At 47.0% G+C, this 14,354-nt stretch overlaps 1 protein-coding gene across 1 annotated transcript in view; it reads right to left on the reverse strand.

Moving 5' to 3' along the window:
* The window catches only part of FSTL4 (follistatin like 4), a 441,369-nt gene extending 429,684 nt beyond the window's left edge, over positions 1-11,685 (reverse strand). Inside the window, exons 1-2 of the mRNA XM_060146246.1 lie at positions 11,562-11,685; positions 3,865-4,000 (exon numbers count right to left, since the gene is read on the reverse strand). Coding sequence (XP_060002229.1) covers positions 3,865-3,990 — 126 coding nt within the window. The 5' untranslated portion in view covers positions 3,991-4,000; positions 11,562-11,685. The remainder of the gene's footprint in view (positions 1-3,864; positions 4,001-11,561) is intronic.
* Positions 11,686-14,354: the final 2,669 nt, after the last annotated feature.

A 14,354-nucleotide genomic window follows, 5' to 3' on the forward strand; every position in this document is an offset into this window, starting at 1 on the left:
CCCACGTGCCGCGGAGCAGCTGGGCCCGTGAGCCATGGCCGCTGGTCCGGAGCCTGTGCTCCGCAACGGGAGAGGCCACAACAGTGAGAGGCCCGCATACCGAAAAAAAAAACAAAACAAGACTCCTATGAGACTTCACACACACTGAGAACAAATGGTGTCTGACATCAAAGCATATCTCGGGTCTATAAGCACCAGGGCATACAAAGCTAACAATTTTAAATGGAACCAATATTAATATTTACAGATATTTAGTGCATGACTAGAAATCATGGGTATGAGCAATTTAGGAAAAGTTCAGTAAGATCAAGAAGGATGCATAAGGCTGTGTAACGGCCCCCATCCAATCCCAGAGCCCAGCGGGTGATGGCAACACAGTATCCAGGACTCAAAGGGGAGGGGACCTGCCCACAAATGTCTGCCCCTCAAGAGGGACGTCCCTAGGGACTGTTATCACATCCCTTCTCACTTTCTTGGTCTCCCCAATATAAAATTCTACCAATATTGATTTTACTACTGTATCTATCTTGGCCAGAGTATTGGGGAAAGGGGGAAAATAAAATATAACTCTATTTCAGAATTTCGATAAGTTGTATCTCTCAGAATTGTTTCCTCTGAATTCAGAATTGCATTAGGATTCTAGATCATGCCCTGCCACTCAGCTCTTTATTAAAGAGGCACTCCACCCAGCTACATTTCTTTTTATCGACGTTTGTAAAATGGTAAACTCCTTGAAGCTATTTCAACTGCAGTCTTTGTACATGAAGCAATAATTTAACACAATTCACAATTGTTATAATTGCTTTAAAAATGTGCAAGCACACACACATTGGTCATTTAATCCTTATTTACCCTTAGGACACTCAAGTAATTGGTATAATAACTTGAAAGGCAAATTAAATCTTATTAATGCTTTCCGAGTACTTAAAAAAAGCTTAAGTCAATGAATGTTTTGGAAAGTACTACGATCAGGAAGAAAATACACACTGAAACATTTTACCATTTAGTTCCTGGAAAGGTTTTTATTCATTTATTTACTGAGTCTCAGGAAACTGTTGGTTTTGATTCTTTTAGAAAATAAGACTGTCTGAGGAAACTGCTAGAGGAGTTTAATATGGTTTAGGCAGTGAGTTCTGGATATATAAAGAGCTACAATTCAAAGAAGAAACTACCCTGTTAGAACCTGTTACACAGAGGACTATCTTGGATGTTGACAAGGTACAAGCTTGGCTTGGCCCACAAACTGCTAACAGATTTGCTGGGGGGACCATTCATGTCCACACCAAAAATGAGCCTGCTCTGCAGGGAGGTATAAAAACTCATTTAAATACATGACAGTCTAATGTGAAATTTGAAAGCACCAAGGTGACAACATGACTAGTACCAAATGTTGAATAAATATCAATTGACTCAAAAACTCAATAAGCCTCTATTTTCCTCTTAAAATTATTAGACGCTGTAAGGAAGAGAAAGATGAAGATGGCTTCATCCATATGCTAAAGTACAAATACAAGAGTTAAGAAAAAGATAGGAAAGACTAAGACTAGGAGTTCAGAGAAAGAGATCAAATGTAACCAAGAGTGGTCAAAGAAGACTCTAGGGCTTCCCTGGTGGCGCAGCAGTTGAGAGTCCGCCTGCCGATGCAGGGGACACGGGTTCGTGCCCCGGTCTGGGAAAATCCCACATGCCGCGGAGCGGCTGGGTCTGTGAGCCATGACCGCTGAGTCTGCGCCTCCAGAGCCTGTGCTCCGCAACGGGAGAGGCCACAACAGTGAGAGGCCCGTGTACGGGAAAAAAAAAAAAAAAGAAGACTCTAGAGAAAAGGTAAGAACCAGAGCTGGGCCTTGGAAGAGGGGCTGATTCAGACTTGCAAAAAGAGGGGACGGCACTGGGGCAGGAGGACCCTAGTGAGTGAGGGCACAGAGGGGCTGTGCATCAAGTGTCATCAAGGTCAGCAAACTAACCAGTTACGCTACATGTCCTACCCACTCTCTCTAAACATTCAGAGGCTGTCCTATGTCCTGGGCCCATTCACATTGTCATCATCTCATTTAACAGTTGACAGAAGCAGACTCAATGAGCAGAAGTTACAACACTTCACAAAAACTCAGTCTACGGCAAAGAGAACTGGATGGGTAGGGCGGTTGTTCTGGCCTTTGAGAGTCCACAGAGGCATCACTTCCTTTTCCCGAAGCAGTGAAATTCCCGAACCTGGGAGACAATGGCATCTCCGGGCCTCTATCCTAATGGGGTGAAGGGGGGAACACAACAGCACCCCCAAACATAAAAACAGCCTCACTTCTTCAGGATGAGCATCATCTACTCTTTCTTTGGTACACAAAGAATTAGGGTGGTAACAACTAAAATAAAGAGACCCTAGGTTGATATCAACTTACCTTCAATTTACCTCCAGCTAAATCCCACTGTAATAGGCTTGACTCTTTTAATTGAAATAAGTGATTTAAAACAGTGGGCCAATGAGCCCCGAAAGTAAGAACACGAAATACACGTAGCTGTGTGTTTGCCTGTTTGCTTTGCTATTAAATATTCAACAGTATATTGATAGGACTTAAATGATCATTTTCCCTCTGTATGGATATGGGTGTAACGATTAAACGATTCCCATTGGGAAATGCTGGGCTCGCTAGCAAGTCAGCCTTCAGACTCTTTCACAAGAACATTAAGTTGTGTCCTTCATGGATTTAGATGGGAGAGACAGTGTTTCTGTTTAATCATCTGCTCGCCACAAAGGGAAGTCACGCACTTCAGCAGGAAGAGTGCACATTAAATTACTTCTGCAGCTCCCTGAAGATTAAGGCCTGTAGCTTTGGGATTGCGTTACAATTAAGTAATAATGAAAGAGAAATCGTGTCTTTTGCTCAAATAACGCATTAATCCTACCATATAGTGTGGATCGTTATTCACTCTCCGGGTAACATTGACTTTTGGGGGTGATTTTTCTTCCTCATTCCACAGGACGGGAAGCACGCACAGAGAAAAGGAGAAGGGGAGGCATCACAGAAGACAGTGGCAGTTAAGATGCCCTGGAAAGCTCTCAGGTAAGAATTAGTATTCATCACGTCATCAAGAAAATCCTAGGTGGTTTTATTGAAAGGATGTAGTCATTGCTCAAGGTTCAGCATGTACAAAAAAACTCAGCACGTGCAGAAAATCTACATCCCTCATGAGCCCCAAATTCATGAGGCCCACTACCTGAGCAGGGCTGGTTGCAGTTTATGACTCCTTTTCACGACTTCAGAGCAGAGTTCACTAAGCAATTAGCAGGATAGCAAGACTCTCCCGGGAGGTATTTGAGAACAAGTTTTTCAAGCACTTTAGAAGCATTTATATATACCTAACATGCCATTAATCATTCTTATCTGTTCATTAAGGCCGTCTCCCTTAGGACCTCTACCCTCCGTTCTTACTCAGCCTGGTTCTTGTTATCTATAGAGCTGAAAAGAAGTCTATTTCCTTTATAACATATTTTTTAATTAAAAGACTTCATTAATTCACATGGGTGTGCTCCACCAATGAGTCAGCACTTTCAGAGTGCTATTAAATATACACAAAGGCCGTGCTCTGGTGGGTCTGTGTGGAAGACAAAACATGCAACCATAGCTTCATCTGGGGATACATTTTTGGCACTGGAGAGATTTTAGACCATTACTTAACAGCATGATATAAACCTCCCGTCCTTATCAACACACGTGGCTTCCTTCTGTCCCCTACCAAAAAGGGGGCAGGATTTTAATTTTCACTGCAATCTACTTGATAAAAACTAAAGGTGGAAAGGAAATTAGATACTCTAACATTGAAAAGCAATGAGTTTTAAATGGCATGTCAGCCGTGACGTGACTATACCTCTTCCCGGGACTCTCCCACACCCATGTTCAATCCTCTGCTGGTTCCTGGGTTCATCCACCCCAGCGCAGCAGGCAGGGAGGCTCCAAGCAGTGTGAGATGCAGCCAAAAGCATCCTGGTTTCATTTTGTTGAGTCTGTTGAGAAAATGACAAACACTCAGAACTAAGTGCTGCAAAGTGTAAACATGTCAAGGCAGAGTTAGTTAGTGAGTACCTGTGCTCCAGGATCAGATAAATCCGAGTTTAAATTCTGGCACCAACCGTTCTGTTTTCCTGTGGAGAAGTTATAATACTTCGGAGCCTAAGTTTATTCACCTCTAAAATGGGGTCAGAATATGTACCCAATAGCGCTGCTGTGAGGACTGAAGGAGGCAGGGCTGGCACATAGTAAGAACTCTAGAAATGCTAACTGGTATGTAGAAACCCACTTGAAATGCACCTGCCACTACATCTGCAAGAACCAATGAGGGTGAGAGGCACCTCTGTTAGGTTACCCTATGTCCACGCTTCTGTTTCCTCAGAAAGTATTTGCAGCTGGGCACACTAGTGCTCAATAAATGCTGATGAGGAATCATGTTAAATCTGTAGCACCCCTGTTTGTAGCTGATGCCTCAGTTAACAAGAGAGTGAACTTCAAAACAGCATTAAAGGGTCTACTATTTTTATTTTTGTTTCAAGACCAGTCCTTGTAGTAGAATCCCAGCATCCAATGGATAATAGGATTTCAGTAGCATGTAAGATATTTCCTGAGCCTCACTTGATAGATTGTCTAAGAAATGGACAATGGAAAGTAATCAACGAATCACATGGATGAAAAAAAACTAAGGATCAGCTATAATAAAAATTCAACTCCCTAACATATGCTGGGCATTGTGTTAAGAGGACAAAGACACAGACTGGTGCATTTGTCCAATTAGCTGTACTTTTTAAGGCTTCCACTGTGAACATATTCCAACCTTAATTTCAGTATCTCTAAGAAACATACCCAGATAGAACTCATCATGCAGTATTTAGAACTCTTACTCAAGGAAACTTGAAGAGTTATTAATTTCTGTGAGCACCACACAATTTAGTGCTTAACTGCATGTGGTCCACACTGCATCCTGCTCATGGCTGGGGAGATGAAAACACACAGAGCTCCTTGGAGGCCAGCACCCCCATCACTTGGCTTAGGACTGGTCATGAGCAGGTGTCCGAGTCAGAGATGATTAGCTGCTTGAGAGACCTTACAGCCTGTTTGCGGGGTCCACCCGTGCTCACCCCCAGAGCCAACAGCTTTGAAGGAACCCTGCTGTACACAAGGGGAGGGATCAAATGATCACTAGTGCTGATGCCAGGGCTGCCAAACAAATACACTCCTGCCACATTCCAGGTTTCCTTTGGCTCCTTCCATACCCAATAAAGCTGCTGCCCCAGATTTGCTTCATGTCCCCAACTTGAGACAGAAATGCCCACAGGAAAGAGAAGTCAAACTAAACATTGTAGGCATATAACACTGGCCTGTGAAAGGCAAGGTTATAAGTTATGACTATCTTTTAAGAGACGACATCTCCTTTTTTTTTTTTTTTTTTAAAGAGTCCACAGGCTCCTACTCCTACCTCTGTTGCTTCGGCCGTTCATCTTCGACATCTGGAGGGAAAGCTAGAATTACTGGGGAAACGGTCCGAGTGGCCAGTAAATACAATCTGAAGGTCATGGTCTCAGCACAGTCAGCACCAGCTCCTCCCTCTGAAGAAGGCAGAGTGGAGCAGAACGCTGCAGCTTCTGCAGCTACCTGGGAGAGGGCTGCAGCACTACCAGCAGCCACCCAGCGCTACGCTCCCTGTCCGGGGCTCCAGCTAGGGTGTGTGTTCTTACAGGGATGAGGAGGGAAAAATCACATTTGGGACTAAAAGAGAATAAAAATGACTTCCCTGACTGCAACCAGTTTTTCTAAAAATAAATAGGGCAACTCCCTACTCCCCATAAATTATTCTCTTCTGAACACAGAGCCATCCATGTTCCAGGGACTGCAGAGAGCAGTTGCTGGATTTTCGGAATTTTTTTAAACCAGCAAGAGTAACTCAAGCTAGAACTAGAAAGACACTGCTTCCTACTCTACTTTTATTAATTCTTCCCTACTTATCCACCATCAACCAGTGCTCATGGAGTGAGCATATATATAAAAGGTCTTCTTCTCTCCCTTTTCATGCCTTCAAGCCCAAATAAACTAAAAACAGCAAGATAATCAAAACTTACTCTAGATAATGTACAGATGTCAATCCCTGGAGTTATGAAATATTTGAGCCACAATATCTAGTATTTAGTTTTCAGTTGGCCTAGTAATCCGAGACCAATTATTTTGGATGTTTTATTATTAATGGATAATATCAGAATAAATTCTGTTCATTTCAATTGTTTTGGAAAGCGCCAAATCACTTCATTTAAGAGGGTGTGCCCAGACCTCTGGCATTAAACCAGCTGTTCTGAGATGTGTTTCAGGAAGCTGAACTGCAGCCCTGCTGCACCTGGAGTCATCTCTGGTTTTGTCTGGTTTGTGTTGAGATTCCCGTAGGATTTCATTGGATGACAGGGAAACACACGAGCCAGGCCAACTACTGAAATATTCCTAGGCAGCCTCTCTGTAAAGTTTATTTCAGCTTGGACACCACTAGATCAAACTTCATTTGCACGGCAGATGAGTCTGAGATGTCATTTTATACTCATGGTGACTGACAATTCAGTCCGTCTACAGCAACAACACTCTTAAAATTTACAACCCAAGTTTTATGACAGTTCGGTTCATAAAAAAAGAATACTGCGTCTAAATCAATTTTGATGATCTGTCTAATAACCAAATAGAGACTCTCTATTTGATTAACACATATAGCAATTACTATGTGTCAGGCACTGTTCTAAATGCTTCATAGGTATTAACTCATAATCCTCATTTCTACTCCATGAGGAGGGCAATGATTATCCTCTAGTCAAATGACAGAGGAAATGGGTCACAGAGAGGGTTAAATACCTTGCCAAGGCTGCATGGCAAATAAATGGCAGAGCTGGGACTCCAAGACAGCCAGGTGGACTTGGTGTCTATACTCTTAAACCCCATCCCCTGCTGCCTCTTGATACTTAGAAATATTTTATTTGGATGATGGTTGGTTTTAGATGGGGAGACATCTATGTATAGCAAGATTAGAGGCCATGAGCCCCAAGTCTGTCCTCTCACAGATGCCAAGAGCTGTGTTCCTCCAGCTTTCATGGCTCCGAGCAAGGCCAGAAGGGGAAGCCAAGCTGCCCCCCTCCTACACTTCACCCCGGATGGGGCCACTCAGCACGCTCTCCTCGGCCTTCCTTGGTGCTGTCTTCATTGGCCAAGAATGTGGTTGAAATAAAGAAACCATGAGGAGATACAAAGGATACCAGGCATCAAGAGTACCCTTTAGCTCATGGGCAACACCAACCAGCCTGGTAGACAGTCACTTTGGGCAAAGAGGACCTGTTGGAAGATTACTCATCAAATTCAAATAGCCCTACTGGCCCTCAGATGGAAGAAAATACAAGGATCTCCCTGTCAAAGAAACGGGAAGGTACCACTAATAAGGTCACAAACCCTCTTTTTCAACCTAGAGCTCCTTTTGAAATCAATTTAGGTTTATAAGCTTCATTCAATCCATGCTAGAGTCCCAAGATTGGTTATAAATCTACCTGAGATTGTTCTCATAAAAGACCCGGAACTACCTTTCCTTTCAAACAACTCGTAAGACACAATCACTTGATATTTAAGACATCTCGTTTCCAAAAGAAGTACTTCACTGCTTTCTCTGAGGTTTCCCAGCTGAGCCTCATGTTTCCCCATGCTCAGGAGAATCAGGTGCCAGACTGGCCACTGCACAGACAGGACACCAAAGGCCTAGAAGGTGGAGGAATTCACCCAATGTATGAAGCCAACTCAGTAGCCAAACCTAGATTAAAACTCAAGCATCCTGACCCCTAGGCAATTGTTTTGTTTCTAACATAATCACAAACTTACGGACGGAATATGTATGCATTCTCTGTTTAGACAGACTGATTTTGCTTTTTTTAGTTCAAGATGGGCCCCATTAGATCATCTACCCCTTGCTGTGAAAACCACAGGATTTTCTGGTGTTATAATATAAGCTGATATCATGCTATTATTTATTTGTACTTAAAATTATAGAGGTACGACAAATCTGTAGAATGTAACATTCCAAATACTGACTTGTTTTTTGAAGGAAGTTGAAAAACTGTGACCTAAGAATGCAAATGACCAGGGAGAAATTGGTATGAATATGTAAACTCCAAATCTACCCCACTAGAGAACATACAGCAGCATGTAAGCTGTCTTTACTGAACAGTGTCAGAAGGCAAAGAGAAGCACAGGCATGAGTACAAACTTCTCTTTCCTCCTCCAGGAATCAGCCCTGTTTGGGAAGAATGGGAATTCTGACCCTTGGAGCTTTTGGGAAAGCTATTCACTGGTTCGTTCTCTCTCATCCTCTCTCAGAATATGGTGACACTACCAGACCAGACACTATGGAATAGTCACATGGAAATGGCTTCTCTTTGTAACAGACAGGACCAGAAATTATGAAGATGATTTGGCAGAACTAAGCAACACCACCCATCCTTGAAGAGAATGGTAAAGCCTGTGATTTTGAGGCACCTGAATTTCTAACCTAATTGAAAAGTGTATGCTCTAGCCAATTACTTTTAGGTGCATTGCATTTTACACATGTGATGCTGGCAATCAACAAATAGGAACCAATTGGGGACCACCAAAATCCTACAGTTCTCTTCTGTATGCCTGCCCAATGTTCAAAGAGAAAAAAAAGGCATATCAACTCCAACCTAAAACCAGGAAGCTGTATGCTAATTTCTTTTGCAAGGTTTAGGACCCCAGTTTTGATTTGTGACTGTTTTAGGAAAAAAGGAAAGGGTTCAAACTTCCTAAAATAATCTCTAAAATACCAATCCAGGGAAATTAGGCATGGAAACATATGAAGCCAACCCTGAAGCAATCCATAATGAAGTTATATTGCATTTCCTATTAATTATCTACTCGGTATCTTTGGTTAATTGTTCCAACATTTGATAAATTTGATATCTAAATTAGTCTATGTGCAATGTGTACATCTATGACATTCCTATTTACTATGAAGTTAACGCACAGAACCCTCACCCTTCCAACATTCAGATTATGCCTCCTGAGTACCATGTTCGCTCCACTGTAGTTCTATTTTACTTGAAGTTGCATGCCTTGTGTTATGCACCAAGATAGAAAATGTAAGGAAAGATGTGCTATTGAAATAACTGCCTAATTTGATTAATTAGTAAGCACAGAGCAACACAAGAAAGTTGAGTTTGCAAAGAAATACCAAAAAAGGCAAAGTGGCAATTAAGGAGATTTTTAGGAAATCCTGACTAGTCAATGACAATTTCTGAAATGTAATGTTGTCAAACAGAAGCTCACATCATGAAGATCACTAAAAAAAAAAAAAAAAAAAAAAAGGCTGCAGCCCTTAGAAGAAGAATCCTGAGTGACTGGCAGGTCAAGGTAGAAAAATCCAACCTACCACTCCAGGACACAGCCAAAGTGATAAAAGTTCTCACCATACCCAGAACAAGCTGGCCCCTCTCTGGAACAAAAAGCCTTCCTGGAACTGACAACAATTGAGGGTGGACAAAAAATTTGAAGAGAGAAAAATCCATTGGAACAACTTTTATTAAGCAATTTTAATTCATTACATCAAAGACTATTTTCTTGCACAAACTTTGGCTCTGTCTGAAGTCTTTGGAGAGACGGGCTGTCTTTTTCCCTAGCATGGGAAGAAAGTGAACATTCATCTCAGTGCGTTTAAACAGAAATAAACTAGTAATGCTGCAGTGTCTTCTCACAAAACTGAGATGGAAAGCAGACATGCGTTCTGTGGAGCATCGGCTCAGGTCTTCCATTAGAGTACTGCCTGAGGGCTGCTGAGCCTCTGGGGTCAGAGAAGCCTATCTCTCACTCCCTTGACCATTTGCTTCCCAGGTGAGCCCTCCACCTGACCACTGCCCAGACCCAGAGCCTGTCTGGGCCATTCCAGGATTAAAAGGACACTGTTAAAAGTCATCTCTGGCTTTCCCCTAACCTGATGATAGGAAAATAACTCGGGACTTCTGAGAAAAGTCCGAATTTCTTCCCGATCCCTTTTCTCCCCTCTCGGATTGTGTGATAATCAAAATGTGCACCAAAAATGGGCTTAAGTTACCGCGCCCCTTCTACTGAAATTCTGTTTCTGTTTGGCTCAGAGAATGTGGACGGATGTTTGGGTCTCAGGAGCCCATCTAGTACCATTCCTGGTGCACAGGCTTGCAACAAATTCACTAAGGGAACAGACCAAAGCTACCGGCTCCACTCGCCAGAAACCTCGGCGGAAGCGACACCTAGAGGGGAGCGGAGGAGAGGCTGCGGAAGCGCTATTCATCAATGTCGGCGACAGTTATCAGGAGAGAGGTCGTCTGGACAGCGCATGTGGGACCAACTCTCTGGGCTAGACGCAAACCTAGAAGGCCCAACTCTGCAGGTCCCCAGGAACTTACATAGACGGACACGCTGCACGGGATGCTCGCCACGTTCTGGGCATGGTGAGAAACCCTACTGCTCCAGCAGGTTTCTGTTCCTGCAAGAGGGGCGGGCGCCGAAGTCCTCAGGTGGCAGGCCTCAAGCGAACGCGCTCGGGGCAACGCTTTGTCAGTCGAAGGGAGACCCGAAGGCTCGCGCCAAGCTCTCCCCCAAACTCGAGGCCACACGCGCACCCAAAGCAGATAGCTCTGCCTGCTTCGCCTAGGTCCCCCCGAAACTTGGAACAGGTCTTTTGCTGGCGCCAAGAGGAGTGGAGATCACCCACATTACAAGCTGTTAGGACCAAGTCCCCAGCCTGAACATCCCCCCCAAACAAATTGCTCACTAGTGATTTCCCAACAAATAACACCGGCCGCTTGCTTGAAACAACGACCGGCCCGACCGAGCAGAAGGAGCGCGGCGGGCTGCCGGAGCCTAGTGGGGTCCCGGGTCCTTCCCGCCTCCTCCGCGAAGCCCAAGCGCTCAGCCCCGGACACGGCGGCCCTCGGGGTTGCGAAGGCCACGCCGGGCGCCGCGGGCCCTTCGGGCTTCAGCGAGCAGACGCAAGTTTCCCTGCAAAGCTGGAGGAAAGAGGTAGTGAGGACGCCCGCCTCGCGTCCCAGCCCGGGGCCAAGGGCACGAGTCCGAGCCCAGGTGCAACCGCTCTCCCGTCTCGCCGAGGCCGCTCGGGGTCCAGAACACAAGAACGGCACCTGAAGGGTCTCGGAGCCCGGCGCCCGCTTCGGGCTCGGCTCAAGTGGTTCTGCGCGGTGCTCTGCGCGCAAGCCCGGTCACTCCGGTCCCCACTGCAGACCCAGGCCACACGCCTCGGCTCCCCAGCCTTTACCCCGGGGTAGCCCTGCCCAGCCCGGGTCGCGGGGTCCCGTGCCTGCCTCCAGGCAGGCGGGCAAACTTGACTCACCAGGCGCGGCGGTGAGGACTAGCAAGCGCCCGGCCGGGCCCTGCAGGGAAACGCGGGGCCGCGAGCGCTAGTACCCCAGCGGGGCGCAGCGGGACCGGTTGGCGGCGGCGGGGGCGGCGGTTTGGCACCCTCCCCACGGCCGCTCCGAAGCCGCGCCCGCGTACCTTAGGCGGCCGGGGGCCGAGGGGAAGACCAGGTGGCCGCACTCGGAGGGCGAGAGGGAGCGCCCCGTGGTGGCAGCGGAGACCCGGTCCCGCGTCCTTCGGTCGGTCTCTCCGGCTGTCGGCGGGTCCTGGGCGCGCTGGAGGCTGTCGGGGATCCAGCTCTCTAAGCCGCCGCGGCCCGCTGCTGTGGCACCACCGCCGCGGCTGCCCTATTTCTGCCGCCGGGACCGGAGCCCGTGACGTCACCCTCCGGGCCCCGCCTGCCCAATCGCCGCCACCTGTGCGCGCGGCCCGCCCGACCGCCGCTCGGACCCGCGCGGGGCCCGCGGCAGGTGCGCGGAGCAGCCAGGCGCGCACTCAGGGCTGGAGGACTCCCGGCGCTCCAGGGCGATCTCTGCAGCCGCAGGGGCACGGGGTGCGCTCCCGGCCCTGGCTCTGTGGAGCCCGGCAGCCGACGAGCTCTCCCACCCCCCAACACACTCCTCCTCTCCTCTGGCTCTTTTCCGGGCAGGGTTCCCCAAGTCTGTGCTCTCAATATGCGCTGCTGGTCTCAATCAGCAGCTGTAGCTTGTGGAGCTCAGGCGGGCCAGTACACCGCACCAAGAGAGCTGTCCCTGGACGCAAAGTCAAATGACGCTCCCCCTCGCTGAGAGCCAACAACCTGCGAAAGAGCGAAGTTTTTATTTCTCTCTTTTGAAGTTTTTATTTCTCTCTTCTGCCTTCTCTCACTGCAGAATCTCACTAAATCCTGGGCATACAGAGGCAGTCGCAGTTGACATTTGCCTAGCCTGGCCAAGCTGTGACCAGAGAGTCCTTTCTTCTCCCTTAGAACCAGGCATGAGGCCTGGACCTCATCCCCAACCCTGGGACTCCCAAAGCTTTCTGGATCCCTCTTCAACATCCACAACTTTTGGAGACCACAGCCCAGTGATCATTTTGTTTCCATTAATTGGCCTAAAGATCGGTCTTGGTGCCCAAATAAACTGGAAACAACTTTGTAACTACTAGGGCCCCCCAAATGGTCATACTGTAGCTCCAATCTGGCATCAGACTTAGGAGTAGACTCTAGCCAGTCTAGGCTGTGGTAACTGATGGGCAGGAGACTTTCTGGGGGAAAGCCTCCTACTCTGGCTGTGTGGGCACCAGGTGACTTCCTGGCTTAGGGGAACAGTGTCTTGTTCATGCCCCTGTGACCTTTCCTGGCCTGGAGGAGGGGCAGAGGGGCTCTTCTGAGGTTAAGGTTAGTTAAATATCAGGAGAAGGGGAAGAAAAATAGAAAGCTGACATGGAGGAAGAGGTGTTAGATTTGTTCTTTCCTTCAACAGATATTTACTGGGCCCTCCTGTCTACCAGGCACTGTACTAGGTGCTGGGAGACAGCAGTGGATGGGCCAGCGTGGTCCCTGCCCTCTCATAGGTTTTGTTCTGGGATGCAGCCCACCCTCTACTACCACTCAGCTTGCAACCCAGAGCCAGTCATATTTCTGCTATTGGTATGTTTCCCCATCCGTAAAATGAGGACTTGGAGGAAGCCTGGGTGACTTCCAGAGCTCACTCTGCTGTGACTTCCTCCATGGATACCACGATTTGTGCTCAAAAGGATAAAGGCTACTCCATGCTCCATGCCCCTGGCCTTGGCAGGCGTGATATTCTCTCAGAATTGACCGTGAATCTTTGCCAAGCCCACCCATGACTGAACCTCCAAGGCTGGCTTGTGACCAGGTTCTCTGTAGCTGGATCAGGAAAGGGATGGCACTGTCCATCTTGGGGAAAAGAAAATTAAGACTGAGCATAAAAGGAAGCAGGGACGTTTGGAAACATCCTGAGCCTCCCCCTGAAATTTAATTCTAAGTCAGTGGTCAAGATGGAGCCCCACGGCCTGGAGGCTGGGTTCACCTCCCTTCACAGACTTTGAGGTGTTTGGAAAAGCCAGTTTCTGTTCTCAGCTCTGAGCACAAAGTCCCTGAGTCAGCCTAGTGGCCCTATTACATAACCAAGGCAGGCCTTGGGGTGTGTGTTTTTAATAACTTCAGGGTCATACGTAAGTCAGGATCTGTAAATCCACCAAGATCAGAAATAGCTCTGTTTAATGCAGGGACTGGACTTCCACAAATTTCCTCTGCTCCCCAAACGAGGGGGGAATGTAGCTGCTGCAAATCAGATGCACGGAATATCCCTTAGAGATAATGCTAACAACTGAAGTGAGCTATTGTGACTACTGTGCATAAAATAAGACTGGAATTAAAAGTCACCTTGGGGGCTTCCCTGGTGGCGCAGTGGTTAGGAATCCGCCTACCAATGCAGGGGACACGGGTTCGAGCCCTGGTCCAGGAAGATCCCACATGCCGTGGAGCAACTAAGCCTGTGTGCCACAACTTCTGAGCCCGCGCTCTAGAGCCCGCGAGCCACAACTACTGAAGCCCACGTGCCTACAGCCCGTGCTCCACAACAAGAGAAGCCACCGCAATAAGCCCACGAACTGCAACAGAGTAGCCCCCGCTCACTGCAAGTAGAGAAAGCCCGAGCACAGCAACCCAGTGCAGCCAAAAATAAATTAAACAAACAAATAAATAAATTTTTTTAAGTCACCTTTGAAAAAAAAGGTGACGTGTGAATGACAAAATAAAATAAGCCTTCAGGGAAGCAGCATCGGATGCCAGCAGACCTTGACACCTCTTTGAATTGCTCTCTGCTTTCACTTCTCAGGGCAATTCTTGGTTTAATAACAGTCCCCAACTTGGAAAATAGGCTAGATTTTACACAGAGAATTTCAGAATTTGCCTGAAACCCTGTT

The sequence above is a fragment of the Lagenorhynchus albirostris genome, chromosome 3 (assembly GCF_949774975.1).
Source record: "Lagenorhynchus albirostris chromosome 3, mLagAlb1.1, whole genome shotgun sequence".
NCBI lineage: Eukaryota > Metazoa > Chordata > Mammalia > Artiodactyla > Delphinidae > Lagenorhynchus > Lagenorhynchus albirostris.